This window comes from Myxine glutinosa, chromosome 11, assembly GCF_964187855.1.
Source record: "Myxine glutinosa chromosome 11, kmMyxGlut1.1, whole genome shotgun sequence".
Lineage (NCBI taxonomy): Eukaryota > Metazoa > Chordata > Myxini > Myxiniformes > Myxinidae > Myxine > Myxine glutinosa.
The window spans coordinates 22,808,827-22,824,669 of record NC_136271.1 but is presented as its reverse complement, the minus strand read 5'-3'; the positions used below and the strand labels follow the sequence as shown (position 1 = coordinate 22,824,669).

Sequence of the window (15,843 nt, the reverse complement as noted above, 5' to 3'; positions counted from 1 at the left end):
TTAAAGACCTGGAGGGTGGAGTGGGATTGAAGAGAGTGAGGGAGTTTGTTCCAGAGGTGGGGAAAAGAGGAATGAAGGAGTGAAGGTGAGCAGAGAGTCTTGATTTTGGCAGTTTCATCAAAAGAGGGTTGCTGGCAGATCTTGTGCGACCTGTAGGAATATTTGGGGGACAGAGCCCAGAGAGAGCTGGGGGGGGGGGCGGGGGGGCAAGACCTGCCTGCGGTGAGTGAGTGAAAGGCCCTTGGAGTTAGCTTCATCGCGGGAGATTCCAATGATTCTGAACGCTTTGGTTTCAACAGCGTGAAGATGAGCTAGGTGTGAGGCAGGAGCACCAGACCAGAGGGGAGAGCAGTATTCCATAGAGCTGCGGATGAAAGCCTTGTAAGTGGTGAGGAGCTCAGGTGTACCAAGGAAGGACTTCGCACGACGGAGGATGCCCAGTCGGCGACTGGCTTTGGAGGCCAGATTTGAAATGTGGTTTTACCAGGAAAGATCATGGCAGATAGAGAGACCCAAAAGCTTGAGTGACAGAACTTCTTGGAGAGGATTATTCAGAAAGTGGATGGGAGGGTTGTCCAGTCGGTCTTTTCGGAGAGACATCGTAAGAGCGTGAGATTTGTCAGGATTGAAAGACATGTTCCACTTGTTTGCCCAGTCTGTGATTTTGTCCAGGTCTGCAGAGAGTGAGGAGGCTGCAGACTGCCGATCTGAGGGATGAGGAATGGAGCGACAGAGAGTAGAGTCGTCAGCAAAGAGAAAGAGAGGATTTTCAAGAGAGTCAGAGAGATCATTGATGAAGACCAGAAAAAGCACAGGGCCCAGAACACTGCCTTGAGGAACTCCAGCCTGAACAGGAAGGGGAGATGAGAGAAATCCATTCAGGGCCACACGTTGCCTACGACTAGTGAGGAAGTCCACAAGCTATGTGTGGAGATTTCCATGGATACCAAAGGAGGAGAGTTTGGTGAGCAGAGCGGGGTGCCAGACCGTATCGAAGGCACGTGAAATGTCAATGGAGACAGCTCTAATTTCCTGTTTGGCGTTGAGGACCTCCATCCATTGTTGAGAAAGCAGAAGCAGCATGTCCAGAGTAGAGTGACCAGGTCTGAAACCAAATTGATGGTCAGAGATCAAGCCATTGGAGAAGAGGAAAGATTTAATATCTGAAGCAATGATGACTTTGCTGATAATTGGGAGAAGGCTGATTGGTCTGTAGTTGCTAGGATCTGTTTTTGCACCTTTTTTGTGCAAAGCGGTGATGTTGGCTGATTTCCAAGCAGATGGCAGTTGACCTTGAGCAAAAGAGAGGGTGAAGAGAACAGAGAGAGGGAGTGAAAGAGTGGAAGAACATGATTTTAGGACCCGTGGGCTGATGCCGTCAGGACCAGTTGCAGAATCAGAGTCGAGGGTTGACAGAAACTTTTCCACCTTGTCAGGAGGAAAGGACACAGAGTCCACGAGCAGCTGGGTACGACTGGGTACGGTGGGTACAGAGAGGGATGGGTTTGGGACACAAGATTTAGAGGCAAACACAGAGTTGAGGCATTCAGCTTTTGGCTTTCAGGTTGGCCTTTTCTCTTCATATTTTCTCTAAGGCTGTGGTCCTGTCACTATCTGTTCTGTTCAAAATTGTTTCCTCCATAAAGCTTCTGTGAGAATTGTGTTCTTCGATGTATGTGATAGAAAAGCAGGAAGACCTTGGCTTTAATATAAATTGTCCTGCTATCTTTTGTATTCAACAACACACACAACAACAATTCAATGATTGATAATCACCAGCAGGGTTGAAGGACTCTAATTAATGAAGTACTTTGCTCTTTTCAAAGCAACATGTTCATAGATTTACCTGCATGGGTGTGCTTTCTGCAGAGAGTGCAGTAAAACCAACAATGTCACTGAAGTAGATGGTAACACTGTCAAAAGCCTCAGCTTGCACCATCTCGCCTCGTTTGAGCTGCTCAGCCACTGAGCTAAAAAAAAAAAAAAGGAAAAATAATTCATTCCTTCACTTTAAAACGTTAGTGACATCTTATAACATCATCCATGAATGTTTTGGTTTCCATAGAAACACTGATTGCTCGAGAACCATACCAGCTTCCATTGGGGTTCATACAGTATTTATTGATCAGTGACATGGAATTCTAGGCAATGGAAAACTCCAACAAGAAAGCCCGCTCTGTTATTCATATGTAACCCATTCTCTGTAAGTCAATTGCCTACTGTGGTAGGATCTGGTAGAGCAAGTCTTCAGCGCGTCTCTTCTCCTCCAGGTAGGCCTGCGTCCTTTCTTCGACCAGGCCCTCCAGGTTGTTGGCATACTGCTCCATACGTGACAGAAGGTTGTCCAAAATGTTCCCACGGCTTTCCCTTTGGAAAGACCACATGGATGGTCAAATGAGAGAAAACATTTTGTTATGTGACTCTGTTCGTCAGGTTTATGGTAATGCTGGAATCGAATTTGTGACTTTAAAAGACCTGAATATTTCTCATAAATAAACCCATCCTAAACCATTTCGGATTACTAACCATAAATATGGTGGCATTTTTATGTTTATTTTTTGATGATGGTTGAAAAAACAAATGATGATGGAATTTTCCTATGATGGATTCCAAATTTTCTTTTCCAAAGAATGATCAAAAAGAGGGGATGTATTTGCAGGGATGAAAGGGGAGATGATGGGGAGCATATATTTATAGCATGATAAATAAATTGTATGTGTTGCTTCCTTGCTTGGCGTTCAGCATTTAAAAAGCTAATATTAATTAAAAAATGATCATTAAAAAATTTTTAAAAATGATTTTAGTTATCTATCTATATATATAAAAGAAAGTTTTTGTTTGTTTGTTTGTTTGTCTGCACGCGCTAATCTCCTGAACGGTGAAAGATAGGAGGAAACCTCTATAACAAAAAATGTCGGGACGGACCCCGGGAAGGTTATAGGCTAGGTGGCGAGGCCGGTCGAGACCCACCTCGGCTGGGCTGGGACATTTCACAATTAAAAGCTGAGCTGAATCATAGTAGTCAATCTTCTACAGCCGTGAGTAAAAGCTGAATTATAGTAGTCAATCTTCTACGGCTGTGGGTAAAAGCTGAATTATAGTAGTAAATTCATTCAAAAAGAACCAAAAATGTCGGGACGGGCTCCGGGAAGGTTATAGACTAGGAGGCGAGGCCGGTCGAGGCCCACCTCAGCCGGGCTGGGCCCATTTCACAATTAAAAGCTGAGCTGAATTATAGTAGTCAATCTTCTACGGTCGTGAGTAAAAGTTGAATTATAGTAGTAAATTCATTCAAAAATAACCAAAAATGTCGGGACGGGCCCCGGGAAGGTTATAGACTAGGTGGCGAGGCTGGTCGAGGCCGCTTCAACCGGGCTGGGCCCATTTCACAATTAAAAGCTGAGCTGAATTATAGTAGTCAATCTTCTATGGCCACGAGTAAAAGCTGAATTATAGTAGTAAATTCATTCAAAAAGAACCCAGGCAACGCCGGGTGCTTTCGGCTTGTAATTTATAAAAATGAATTTAAAAAATGAATTAATTAAAAAAGCTAAAAAGACAAACCCCATAGGTTGGCATCCTTAGGAAGGAGGAAATTCCTATTGAGGAACGGTGAGAAAAGCTCCACTGAGTGCGGTGATAAAAGCGGTGCCATTGTTGTGAAGTCGCTGGTACCCAGAATACCCCGGGAGGTGACGGCACTTCCCCCAAGCTCAGTGTCTGTGTTTGTCTCATGTGTCGAGTATGTTCGTCTGTATGTCCAATGTCCATGTGTGTTGTGGCAGCGACACTATGACGCTTAGATCATGTATTTCAACAAACAAAAAAAAAATTTGGATTTACTAACCCAATTATGTTATTCTCAGAAAAAAACTTCACATGCCTTTGTTACATAATCATTTTTACTTGATCGGATTTCCAGTAACGATAAAAAAGTTCATTGTCTTTCACGAAGAAATCTTTTAAAATATACATTTTCCGAACTCAGAAGAAATTTGATGGTAGAGTGAAGGCCGCTATCTCGAGCAAAAATTAGCATTGCTTACTTATTAAAACGACGAATTGCCAACTTGATCTGCCCAAAGTCTGGTCGCTCGGTGGGCTCTTCAGTCCAGCATCGGTCCATCAATGTGCCCAGTGCTGCGCCACGGCCACTCGTCGGAATCGAAGGCCTTAGGAATGGACGCTGTCCACTGCATAATTTCTGCACAATCTCTGAATTGCCAAAATAATGCAGAGTAGCAGTTGAAATAAATGTTAAAGAAAAAAAGCAAAAACAGATCAGCTATAAAATTTTGAAAAAGGATATAAAAAAAAGTAGTAATACATCTAATGGGTGGTACACCTGGATTGTAGCCAAAACCGAAACTCTTAAGAAGGTGATGCTTATCTCTTGAGCCACTGTGTCAAGTACAGAATTCAGAGTAATCATTGTTCTATTTTAGACTTATAAACAGCATGGGCAGCAAGATGTTTTAGTTGGTAAAGTGGTTCACTCAGAGCTGGCCGGCATGTACTGCTCTATCCCTGGCAGGGTTTGATCTGACATGGCGCTGAAATGGGGGAGTTTATCATAGGGCAGACAACCTTTAACCCTATTCAGGCTGGGCTTTTTCAGAGTATGGTTAGGTTTTGAGGGGGGTCATTTCGACCCCCAACCCGAGAATCTCGGAGATGGAACATCCAAATTGACACGAAATAGAAAATCTTCTTTAAAATGTACCTGTATCATTGCATTAGTGATAAAATATGACTTTTAACCTTGAGAAATTCCACAAACTCCCTCTCTCCGAAAGGACTGCAAACCCTCCCATCTACTTTTTCAACAACCCTCTCGAAGAAGTTCAGTCACTCAAAGTCTTGGGTCTCACTTTCAGCCATGATCTCTCTTTGGCAAGCCAAATTTCAAAGTTGGCATCCAAACCCAGTTGCCGACTGTGCACCCTCTGTTGTGCAAAGTCCTTCCTTGGCACACCGAAGCCCCTAGCCACCTACAAGGCTTTGATCAGCAGCTTAGCTTGATAGAGTACTGCACTCCCCTCTGGACTGGCTACTCTGCCTCACACTTTGCTCAGCTTGATGCCATGGAAGCCAAGGCCTGAAAAATCATTGGAATATCTCGCCAGAAAGCTGATCACTTCGCCATCACCAATTGGTCGGTGGTCTCGCTGTCTTCTTCCGCCTCTTTTCTGGTCTTGCACCCTCTGCCCTCTGCTTGCTTTATCCTCCCCCCCTCAGGTATCTGCAGAACGCATACGGTCCACCAGTAACCCCCTTCTAGTGAAACAGCTAAAATCTGCTCATCTCCACTCATTTGCTCCTCTTTTGTGCCCCGATGGAACTACCTTCCACATTCTCTTCAATCTCATTATTCCCTCCAGGTCTTCAAGACAGCTTTTCAACACCATCACAAATCATCCTCCATTGAAAGCCATGATCTTTTCTACACCCGTTAAAGCACCTCAACCCCTCCTCAAATTTTGCTTCTGTATCCATCTTGCCCAGCCCTGGTGTTGGGCTAGCGGCTAGGGTGCCGGCTTAGGATCCTAGGATCCTGGGTTCGAATCCCGGTCAATCGCTGAATTAACGCCAGGGGGGTTGACTCAGCCTGTCATCCTTCCGAGGTCGGCAAATTGAGCACCAGTTCACTGGTAATTCCCTGCTTGTCGTTAAAGGCGGCAAAAAGGGTTGGCGTCAGGAAGGGCATCCGGCCGTAAAACATTGCTTCAAAAAGGGGACCAAAAAACAACAACAACCACAGTTCCCGAAAAAGGCCAACCCCCGCTTGCGGGGAAAAATGGCCTCTAAACGGTGGTTATCCATCTTGCCCACTCTATGCATTCTCCCATAACCTCCATTGTTACCCGCATCCCTTGTTTTCCGTCTCGGTCTATATTCTCCCTCCCGTTGTGCTGTTGGTGTTTCCCTTTTCTCCTGCTGTTCCCTTTGTTATGTTGCGTCCTGATCCATTCTGTGTTATAGCTCTTCCATGAGCCTTGACTATGTACAGTCACGTGAAAAGGTAGGTACACCCCATGTAAAGTTTTGACTTTTTCAACCTATTTCAACATACAGCTATTTGATCTTCATTTCAACAATATTGATAGATAAAGGTGATATAATACAACAAATATCATGAAACATTTACATTTTGTAGTCCATTGTATAATTTAAATAAACATAAATGCAAATTTCGCATGTGGAAAAAGTAAGTACACCCCTACATTTATCAATACTTCAAATACCTAAAATTAGAATCAGGTGCACCAGCTCAGGTGTAAATGATGAGAACATCGTTAGAGAGGATCTTGGAGGAACCTGTCTTATTTAAACCTCAGACATTTAGTTTGGTTTGCTCTTTGTTGTTGAAGTGTGCGGCGTCACCATGCCTAGATCAAAAGAGCTCTCTGAGGCCTTCAGAAAGAAGGTTATAGATGTCTACGAGTCTGGGAAGGGATTTAAAAAGATCTCCAACAATTTGAAATCAATCATTTGACTGTCAGGAAGAACATCTACAAGTGGAGAAGATTCCAAACAACTGCCAGCTTGTTCAGGCCAGGCCGCCCCAGCAAGTTCAGCCCAAGAGCAGACTGCAAGATGCTGAAAGAAGTCTCTCAGAACCCCAGAATATCATCACGGGACCTACAGGTAGCTCTTGCCACTGTTGATGTCAAAGTGCACGAGTCTACCATTAGAAAGAGGCTGCACAAATTTGATCTACATGGGAGGTGTGCCAGGAGGAAACCTTTGCTGTCCAGAAAGAACATCAGGGCAAGACTGAAGTTTGCCAATGATCACCTAGGCAAAGACCAGCACTTCTGGAACAATGTCCTCTGGACAGATGAGTCAAAGGTAGAGTTATTTGGCCACCGTACCAGAAGACATGTTTGGCGAAAACCAAAGATAGCATTTGACCACAAGAACCTGATACCAACTGTAAAGCATGGTGGTGGAAATATTATGGTTTGGGGCAGCTTTGCTGCATCAGGGCCTGGGCAGCTCACCATCCTGGAATCCACTATGAATTCTTCATTGTACCAGAGGGTGCTTGAGGATAATGTGAGGCCATCTGTCGGAAAGTTGAAGCTCAACCGAAGGTTGTCCTTGTAACATGACAATGACCCTAAACATACCAGTAGATCCACCAAGGAATTGCTGAAGAGAAAGAAATGGAGTGTTCTGGAATGGCCAAGTCAAAGCCCGGATCTAAATCCCATCGAGATGTTGTGGGGGGGTTTGAAACAAGCTGTGCATGCTGTGCAACAATTTTTTGTTGAATAAATTATTGCAAAGTCAACTTTTCATTGTTTTTTTTCAATTAGATCACCTTTATCTATAGATACTGTTTAAATGAACATCAAATATTGATATGTCCACATATGTTAAAAATATTTAAAACAAGTACAAAAAGTTTTAATTAAAACAAAAGCCGCGTCGATGTTACACAATGCCTAGATGCAGCTGTGCCTATAACATCGATGTTATAGGCACAGGACATTCCTATTGATTCGATTACTTGATGTTATTTTTGTGCAAAGTGAAAATATATCTCGGCAATTTCCCGTGTGTGGCGACGAATTTTTAATATATCTCGGCATTTTCCCGTCTGTTATTTCAGGCGGTGTATGACTGACCATGCCGCGATTTAAAATATATATATCTCGGCAATTTCCCGTGTGTGGCGACACGTGAACGAAGCTATGCTCCTCTCTCCACATTATTGTGACGATGTATAAATTAAATATTTCATCGTGACGATTGTCATCAAATGGACGAATTTTTAATATATCTCTGCATTTTCCCGTCTGTTATTTCAGGCGGTGTATGACTGACCATGCTGCGATTTAAAAAAAATATATCTCGGCAATTTCCCGTATGTGGCGACACGTGAACGAAGCTATGCTCCTCTCTCCACATTATTGTGACGACGTATAAATTAAATATTTCATCGTGACGATTGTCATCAAATGGACGAATTTTTAATATATCTCGGCATTTTCCCGTCTGTTATTTCGGGCGGTGTATGACTGACCATGCCGCGATTTAAAAAAAATAAATCTCAATGGACTTGAAGTTACAGGCCTTTGAGAATTCATTTCGTTCTATAAAGGGCAACTTTCATCGGATTTTCTTCCCGTCTTTTTTCAACCGAGTCTAAAACTATGTTAGCGACTGTGAAAAATGAAATGATATATCGAATTTGATTTGAAATAAAACTGTGTGAGAGAGGAAGACACCACGGGCCTACAAAACAGGCCTCAAAGCTATGCGAGTTAATAAAATGGTGGATATTTGTTTATATGAAGCCTCTCCCACAATGGGTGGAGCTATGGTTCCCAGAATGGGTGGAGCTTTGAGGTTTTGTCTTCTCTGCAAGAACAAGAAGAACAAGAAGAAGAACAACAACAACAACAGCAGAGGGCACTCTATGACCAGCGTCTTGCGACGCGGCTAAAAACATTTCATGGGGTGTACTTACTTTTTCCACATGCGAAATTTGCATTTATGTTTATTTAAATTATACAATGGACTACAAAATGTCAATGTTTCATAATATTTGTTATATTATATCACCTTTATCTATAAATATTGTTGAAATGAAGATCAAATAGCTGTATGTTGAAATATGTTGAAAAAGTCAAAACTTTACATGGGGTGTACTTACTTTTTCATGTGACTGCATACAAAAAATTCTAGTTTTTACAAAATTATATCCCATAATCATTATTTAAGGAAGTATGCTAATTGTATGCATTCTCAAGTTTTTTGGTATAAATTTGGTATCCAAAGAAGCGCAAGACTTCAAATTGTAGTATTTGTCACTTGGCAGGGGGGGAGGGGGGGGGGGGGGGGGTAACAGAGAAATCGCGAAATTTTCATTGGGGAGGGAGGGGGAGGAGGTCATTTTAACCCCATCCCCCAGACCTGAATATGGCTAAATGTTATGTTAAAACTGGTCGTCCTGTTTGTGAACAGTTGCATGTGTCCATTTAAATGCAACATTGTCTTCTGATTAAAATAGCCATTGAGGCTGGTACTCTGGCCAAATTCTTAATTGGCTTTGTGTCCACACAGCAAAGGGAAGGGTGGATTTTTTTTTAAAAAATTTTTTTTTGTATACTGAATCGAGGCTCGTGAAAGAGCTAACATTTACTTCACAAACAAATCAACCAGACAAACAAAATATATAAAAAGAGGGAGCGGAAAACAAGATGGGGAGAGAAGGGGAAGCACATAAACACAACATTTGAGAGCAGGGAGATGTGTGGAAGGGAAAGGGCTTGGGGGGAGGAGGCGTGGGAAGGGGGGGGGGGAGGGAGAAGTATAAAACACAAGGACACCAAGGACTTCCAGGACAGAAGTTGGTATTTCAAAAAAGTGGAATTGGGGTGAAATTAGCAGGGGTAGAAAAGATCAAGGTTTTGGATGGGGGAAGATAAGAGATGGTGGTGAACAGCTGTTTTAAAGACCTGGAGGGTGGAGTGGGATTGAAGAGAGTGAGGGAGTTTGTTACAGAGGCGGGAGAAAAGAGGAATGAAGGAGTGAAGGTGAGCAGAGAGTGTTGATTTTGGCAGTTTGACCATAAGAGGGTTGCAGGCAGATCTTGTGCGACCTGTAGGAATATTTGCGGGACAGAGCCCAGAGAGAGCTGGGGGGGCAAGGCCAGAGAGGAGTCGGTAGAAGACGGAAAGACCACTAACCTGCCTGCGGTGAGTGAGTGAGAGGCCCTTGGAGTTAGCTTCATCCCGGGAGATTCCAATTATTCTGAATGCTTTGGTTTCAACAGCGTGAAGATGAGCTAGGTGTGAGGCAGGAGCACCAGCCCAGAGGGGAGAGCAGTATTCCATTGAGCTGCGGATGAAAGCCTTGTATGTGGTGAGGAGCTCAGGTGTGCCAAGGAAGGACTTCGCACGACGGAGGATGCCCAGTCGGCGACTGGCTTTGGAGGCCAGATTTGAAATGTGGTTTTCCCAGGAAAGATCATGGCAGATAGTGAGACCCAAAAGCTTGAGTGACAGAACTTCTTGGAGAGGATTATTCAGAAAGTGTACGGGAGGGTTGTCCAGTCGGTCTTTTCGGAGAGACATCGTAAGAGTGTGAGATTTGTCAGGATTGAAAGACATGTTCCACTTGTTTGCCCAGTCTGTGATTTTGTCCAGGTCTGCAGAGAGTGAGGAGGCTGCAGACTGCCGATCTGAGGGATGAAGAATGGAGCGACAGAGAGTAGAGTCATCAGCAAAGAGATACAGAGGATTTTCAAGAGAGTCAGAGAGATCATTGATGAAGACCAGAAAAAGCACGGGGCCCAGAACACTGCCTTGTGGAACTCCAGCCTGAACAGGAAGAGGAGATGAGAGAAACCCATTCAGGGCCACACGTTGACTACGACTAGAGAGGAAGTCCGCCAGCCATGCGTGGAGATTTCCATGGATACCAAAAGAGGAGAGTTTGGTGAGCAGAGCGGGGTGCCAGACCGTATCGAAGGCACGTGATATGTCAAGGGAGACTGCTCTAATTTCCTGTTTGGCATTGAGGTGATTGAGGTGATAGGTGATTGTTTCAGGTAAAAGGCTAAAGAAAGAGGGAAGAGGGCGGGGCTGCTTGGCACAACTGCGACATTGATGATGCAATCAGTGAACTCAATTTGTAATGAAATCCCACTCAGATGTGATGAGAGAGTCTAATGGAGCTGCCTTCGTGGTCATAAACTAGGAAAGGTGTTCATAAATTTAGAGTTTAGACATTTAGTTCAACTAGTATAGAGATATTGGAATTTAGCCAGAGTTGCTGCTGAAAGGTTATAATGATTACAATTGAGTGCAAATAAACTACATATATTGTGAGAAACCACCGGTGAAACCACCTGTTCTCACGACCGATTTGGTGCCCCGCCCACCGCGTGACGTGGCATCCTTGGAGCCTCACGCGATCGGGGGGGAATTCGGCACGTGATTGGTGGAGGGGTCAGAGAGCGCGGCCGCCATCTTGTGAAACGCACGCGGCTCGAAGGCTCCGAGTGGGAAAGATAAAAAAGGGCTTTCCTTGAATCCTCACGACAGCCGAGTTGGGCTGGTCGATTACCGTTCTGTATTTTACGAGCGAGTAACTCCGGAAGAGAACGAGTGAATCCCGGATCTCGTAGATTGGACCCGCGAGTGATTCCCGGCTTCGTGTTGGAGCTACTGGCCGACCGTTCCTGCCGGCCTTGTGCGGTATTCCATCCTGTTACCCTCCGAGTCCCGGAGGTCGTCGATTGGAACCGCGAGTGATTGCCTGCTTCATGTTGGAGCTACTGGCCGACCGTTCCTGCCGGCCTTGTGCGGTATTCCATCCTGTTACCCTCCGAGTCCCGGAGGTCGTCGATTGGAACCGCGAGAGATATTACCTGCGTCCTGGTTGGAGCCCCTGGTGCCGACCGTTCCTGCAGGCTGTGTGCAGTGTATTCAATTCTGTTACCATTTATAGTTTTGTGATCGAGCCAATAAATAATCGTGCCTTACCCCTAGAAGGCCGATTAAAACACAATTGTGTTTATTGCGTCTCTTTTGGTTCACTACGTGGATTACTTGAAGCCCGGACATTTACGTCCGTATTCCGTGCTGGGATACATTCCACAGACGGGATCGCGACAAATGGGTTGCTCGTCCTAGGATCATTCAAGTAAGAGCCATTCGATTGAGACGGGAATTCTGCAGTGGACGACATCTTCTGGCATCTGTTCATCGCCTTCTCACCAGCGGACGCCGTCTCGGAGGAACTTTCTCGCCGTAGGACGCTGTCTTGGGCAGAGAAGTGAATAGCCTCGGATCCCTCCAAACAACCGACAAAGGATAAGCGAATAGCCTCGGATCCCTCCAAACAACCGAAAAAAAAAAAAAAAACGTGAGTATTTGTACGTGGTATTTTTCTCATTGGCAATTTGATGTGCGGGTGATATTGCGTAGTTTGTGTCGTATTTCCCCAACAGAGCGTTGTGTTTGAGCGTTGTGTTTGAGGTTGTGTTTTGTGCCTGGTCGTATGATAACTCGTAGCCAAGCTATGTCGACCAGGGAAGTGAGAGTTCAACCTGATCATGTTGACAGTCACGTGGGTGGCGAGGTGAGCGACGCAAGCAGCCTTGACCCGGTCACTCAACCCGAGATGTTAGGAAGCGATCCCATCATGACTAAATGCATGCGTTCGCCCTTCTGGACCGGGCTGACTCCGGTTCAACAACTTGACATGTATAACAGGGAGAATGACAGGGCAGAGGCAGAGCGTGCGGCAGCAGAGACAGCAGCAGAGAGAGAGTGTGCGGCAGCAGCAGAGAGAGAGCGTGCAGCAGCAGAGAGAGAGCGTGCAGCAGCAGAGGGAGAGCGTGCGGCAGCAGCGAGAGAGCATGCGGCAGCAGAGAGAGAGCGTGCGGCGGCAGCAGAGAGAGAGCATGCGGCAGCAGAAGCTGAACGCGTCAGAGAGCATGAGTTGCGAATGTTGACTGAACGACTGCGGGCAGAGGGGTCTGCTGCAAGAGTCCCGGAAACTGTTCATGTTCGTTTGCCGGACTGGACGGGAGACACGAAGCCAGAAGCGTATCTGGAGATGGCGGAGAAGTTGTTGGCTGCCGGTGGCATTGATGAGAGCTTGTGGGTCGGCCATCTTGTGAGCCATCTATCTGAGAAGGCGAGGGAGGTATATGCGAGGATGGCAACCGAGGACGCAAACAGATACAGGGCATTGAAGGCCGAGATTTTGAACGCCTATGCGGTGTCCGCATGTATTTATAGGAGAAATTTTTTCAGCTGGACTCGTGAGTCCAGTCAAACCTATGAGGAACATTCGCGGGCCTTGTTGGAACAGCTGCAGAGATGGTTCAAGGGGAGCAAGGTTGAGTTACCTCAAGCGGTGGCGGAACTCCTGGTGCGTTACCGTATCGATCAACAGCTTCCGCCTGACTTAGCATTGTTTCTTGTCGACAAAGACACTGCTTCCTTGGCAGACTGCGTCAACCTTATTGATAAACATGTTTTGGCGTGCAAAATGCTGCAAGTCACGCAGTCGCGTCGTAAGACGGAGGAGTCTGCGATCAAGACCGCCCCCCGTCTGCCCGGCGGCTGGATCGAGGGGAGGGGTTCTCCGATGCCCTCCACTGGTGGCGGTCGCGAGCCGCAGACCAGGGCAGGGCCCTGGTGCGATTTCTGCAAACGCGTGGGGCACGGTGAAAACCGCTGCTTCTCTAATCCCGCTAGTCCGGCCTACCGAGGCAACCCTCCTGTTAAGTCGGAGGGAGATCAGTGGAGCTCATCCGCCGGGCCCTCGCACACGACGGTGGCATCGGTGACCGAGGTCACTGCCACCGAGGCTAATTCCATTCATCCACTGTACCAGGATTATTCAGGGACAGCCTTAGTGGGTGGCCCTGATTCGATGCTGAAGTTTGAGGCCCAATACCTTCGGGATACTGGGGCGACACGGTGTGTTCTCCGGGCGGGGGTAGTTCCGGCCTCTCAGATGCGTTATACCGGCGAGTATACCCTCCTTCGGGGCATTGACCGGGTTCTTGGCCGGTATCCCCTTGCCCTCCTCGAGGTCCGGAGTGACATTTTTAAGGGTCCAGTGACCTGTGTGGTGGTACCCTACTACCCGATACCCGGGGTCTCCTTGCTGATTGGCAATGATGCCATGGCCAGGGAGGAGTCATTGACTCTGACCTGTGGGGGGGTCACTAGATCCCAGAGTAAACAGGCGGAGAGAGTGGCGGAGTCAGACATATCTTCACTCTGGCCCGAGGAGCCTAGCGCCTCGACTCCAGTTCCCGACGGTGACGTTGCGTCAGCTGAAGTCCACCCGAGCCTCCCGTCCAGCCACCCTCAGGTGCCGTGCTCCTCAGGGACCGCTCCCGCCATGTCGCGATTCAGCAGGAACGCTAATGCTAAGGTATATGTGGGAAACCTGGGCAATGGAGCAGCGAAGGCCGAGCTAGGGAGGGTCTTCGAACATTACGGACCACTCCGCAACGTATGGGTGGCTCGAAACCCACCTGGATTTGCAGTTGTTGAGTTTGAAGAGCCACGAGATGCTGAAGATTCGGTCAGAGCCCTTGATGGAAGGTTAATTTGCGGATCGCGTGTGTGCGTCGAGATGTCGAATGGCATGTCGCGGCGGCCTCGTTTCAGACGCCCTTTGGTCCGCAGGCCTTTCGACCCGAACGATCGATGTTACCAGTGCGGTGAAAGGGGTCATTACGCATATGACTGTTGTTCTCGACACCGGAGGAGTACCCGCCGCTCTAGGTCTCGGCCCGTTCCCTTCCTGTCAACGCTTCCCCCAACTTGAGTTTGGCCCCCTTGCCTCTCTATTGTGCTTGTGTGAAGTGTAACTCTGGTAGGGTAGATATTAATGTGGTGTATGGTGTTAACTATTGTGTGTGGAAAAAAAAACCAAACTGGTTCATTGTTAACCTGTTAATGCCTGTTAATGGCCTGTGCGTTAATAATTGCGTTATTGTTGCGCTATTGCGTTGCGTTGTATTGTGGCGTTGTTGCGTTATTGTTGTTAATAAGTGTTAATACTTGTTAATGGCGTTAATTGCCTGTTAGCGATAATACCGCCATCATCTTGCCATGTGATTTGCACCTACTACAAATACTGGTTTTTAAAAAAACGCCGTCTATTCGACGGGGTTTTTACTTAGGGGGGGAGGACTGTGAGAAACCACCGGTGAAACCACCTGTTCTCACGACCGATTTGGTGCCCCGCCCACCGCGTGACGTGGCATCCTTGGAGCCTCACGCGATCGGGGGGGAATTCGGCACGTGATTGGTGGAGGGGTCAGAGAGCGCGGCCGCCATCTTGTGAAACGCACGCGGCTCGAAGGCTCCGAGTGGGAAAGATAAAAAAGGGCTTTCCTTGAATCCTCACGACAGCCGAGTTGGGCTGGTCGATTACCGTTCTGTATTTTACGAGCGAGTAACTCCGGAAGAGAACGAGTGAATCCCGGATCTCGTAGATTGGACCCGCGAGTGATTCCCGGCTTCGTGTTGGAGCTACTGGCCGACCGTTCCTGCCGGCCTTGTGCGGTATTCCATCCTGTTACCCTCCGAGTCCCGGAGGTCGTCGATTGGAACCGCGAGTGATTGCCTGCTTCGTGTTGGAGCTACTGGCCGACCGTTCCTGCCGGCCTTGTGCGGTATTCCATCCTGTTACCCTCCGAGTCCCGGAGGTCGTCGATTGGAACCGCGAGAGATATTACCTGCGTCCTGGTTGGAGCCCCTGGTGCCGACCGTTCCTGCAGGCTGTGTGCAGTGTATTCAATTCTGTTACCATTTATAGTTTTGTGATCGAGCCAATAAATAATCGTGCCTTACCCCTAGAAGGCCGATTAAAACACAATTGTGTTTATTGCGTCTCTTTTGGTTCACTACGTGGATTACTTGAAGCCCGGACATTTACGTCCGTATTCCGTGCTGGGATACATTCCACAGACGGGATCGCGACAAAATATACATTGCATTCAGAAAGTATTCAGACCCCTTCACTTTTTTCACATTTTGTTATGTTGCAGCCTTATACTGAAATCGTTTAAATTAATTTTTTTCCTCATAAATCTACACTCAATACCCCATAATGACAAAGAGAAAACAGGATTTTAGAAAGTTTTGCAAATTTATTAAAAATAAAAAACTGAAATATCACATTTACATAAGTATTCAGACCCCTAGCTATGACACTTCAAATTTAGCTCAGGTGCCTCCCATTTCTCTTGATCATCTTTGAGATGTTTCTACTCCTTGATTGGAGTCCACCTGTGGTAAATTCAATTGATTGGACATGATTTGGAAAGGCACACACCTGTCTATATAAGGT

General features: G+C 46.5%; 1 protein-coding gene across 5 annotated transcripts in view; it reads right to left on the bottom strand.

Moving 5' to 3' along the window:
* Nucleotides 1-15,843, bottom strand: part of LOC137416274 (atrial natriuretic peptide receptor 2) — a 219,980-nt gene that overhangs the window by 21,134 nt on the left and 183,003 nt on the right. For all 5 annotated transcript variants that reach the window (XR_013624921.1, XM_078786474.1, XM_078786476.1 and 2 more), the window contains 3 exons: nt 4,047-4,215; nt 2,221-2,367; nt 1,847-1,970 (listed from right to left, as the gene is read on the bottom strand). Coding sequence is in view for 4 of the 5 variants with exons in the window: in XM_078786474.1 (XP_078642600.1) it covers nt 1,847-1,970; nt 2,221-2,367; nt 4,047-4,215 (440 nt within the window). In the remaining variant the exon portion in view is untranslated. The remainder of the gene's footprint in view (nt 1-1,846; nt 1,971-2,220; nt 2,368-4,046; nt 4,216-15,843) is intronic.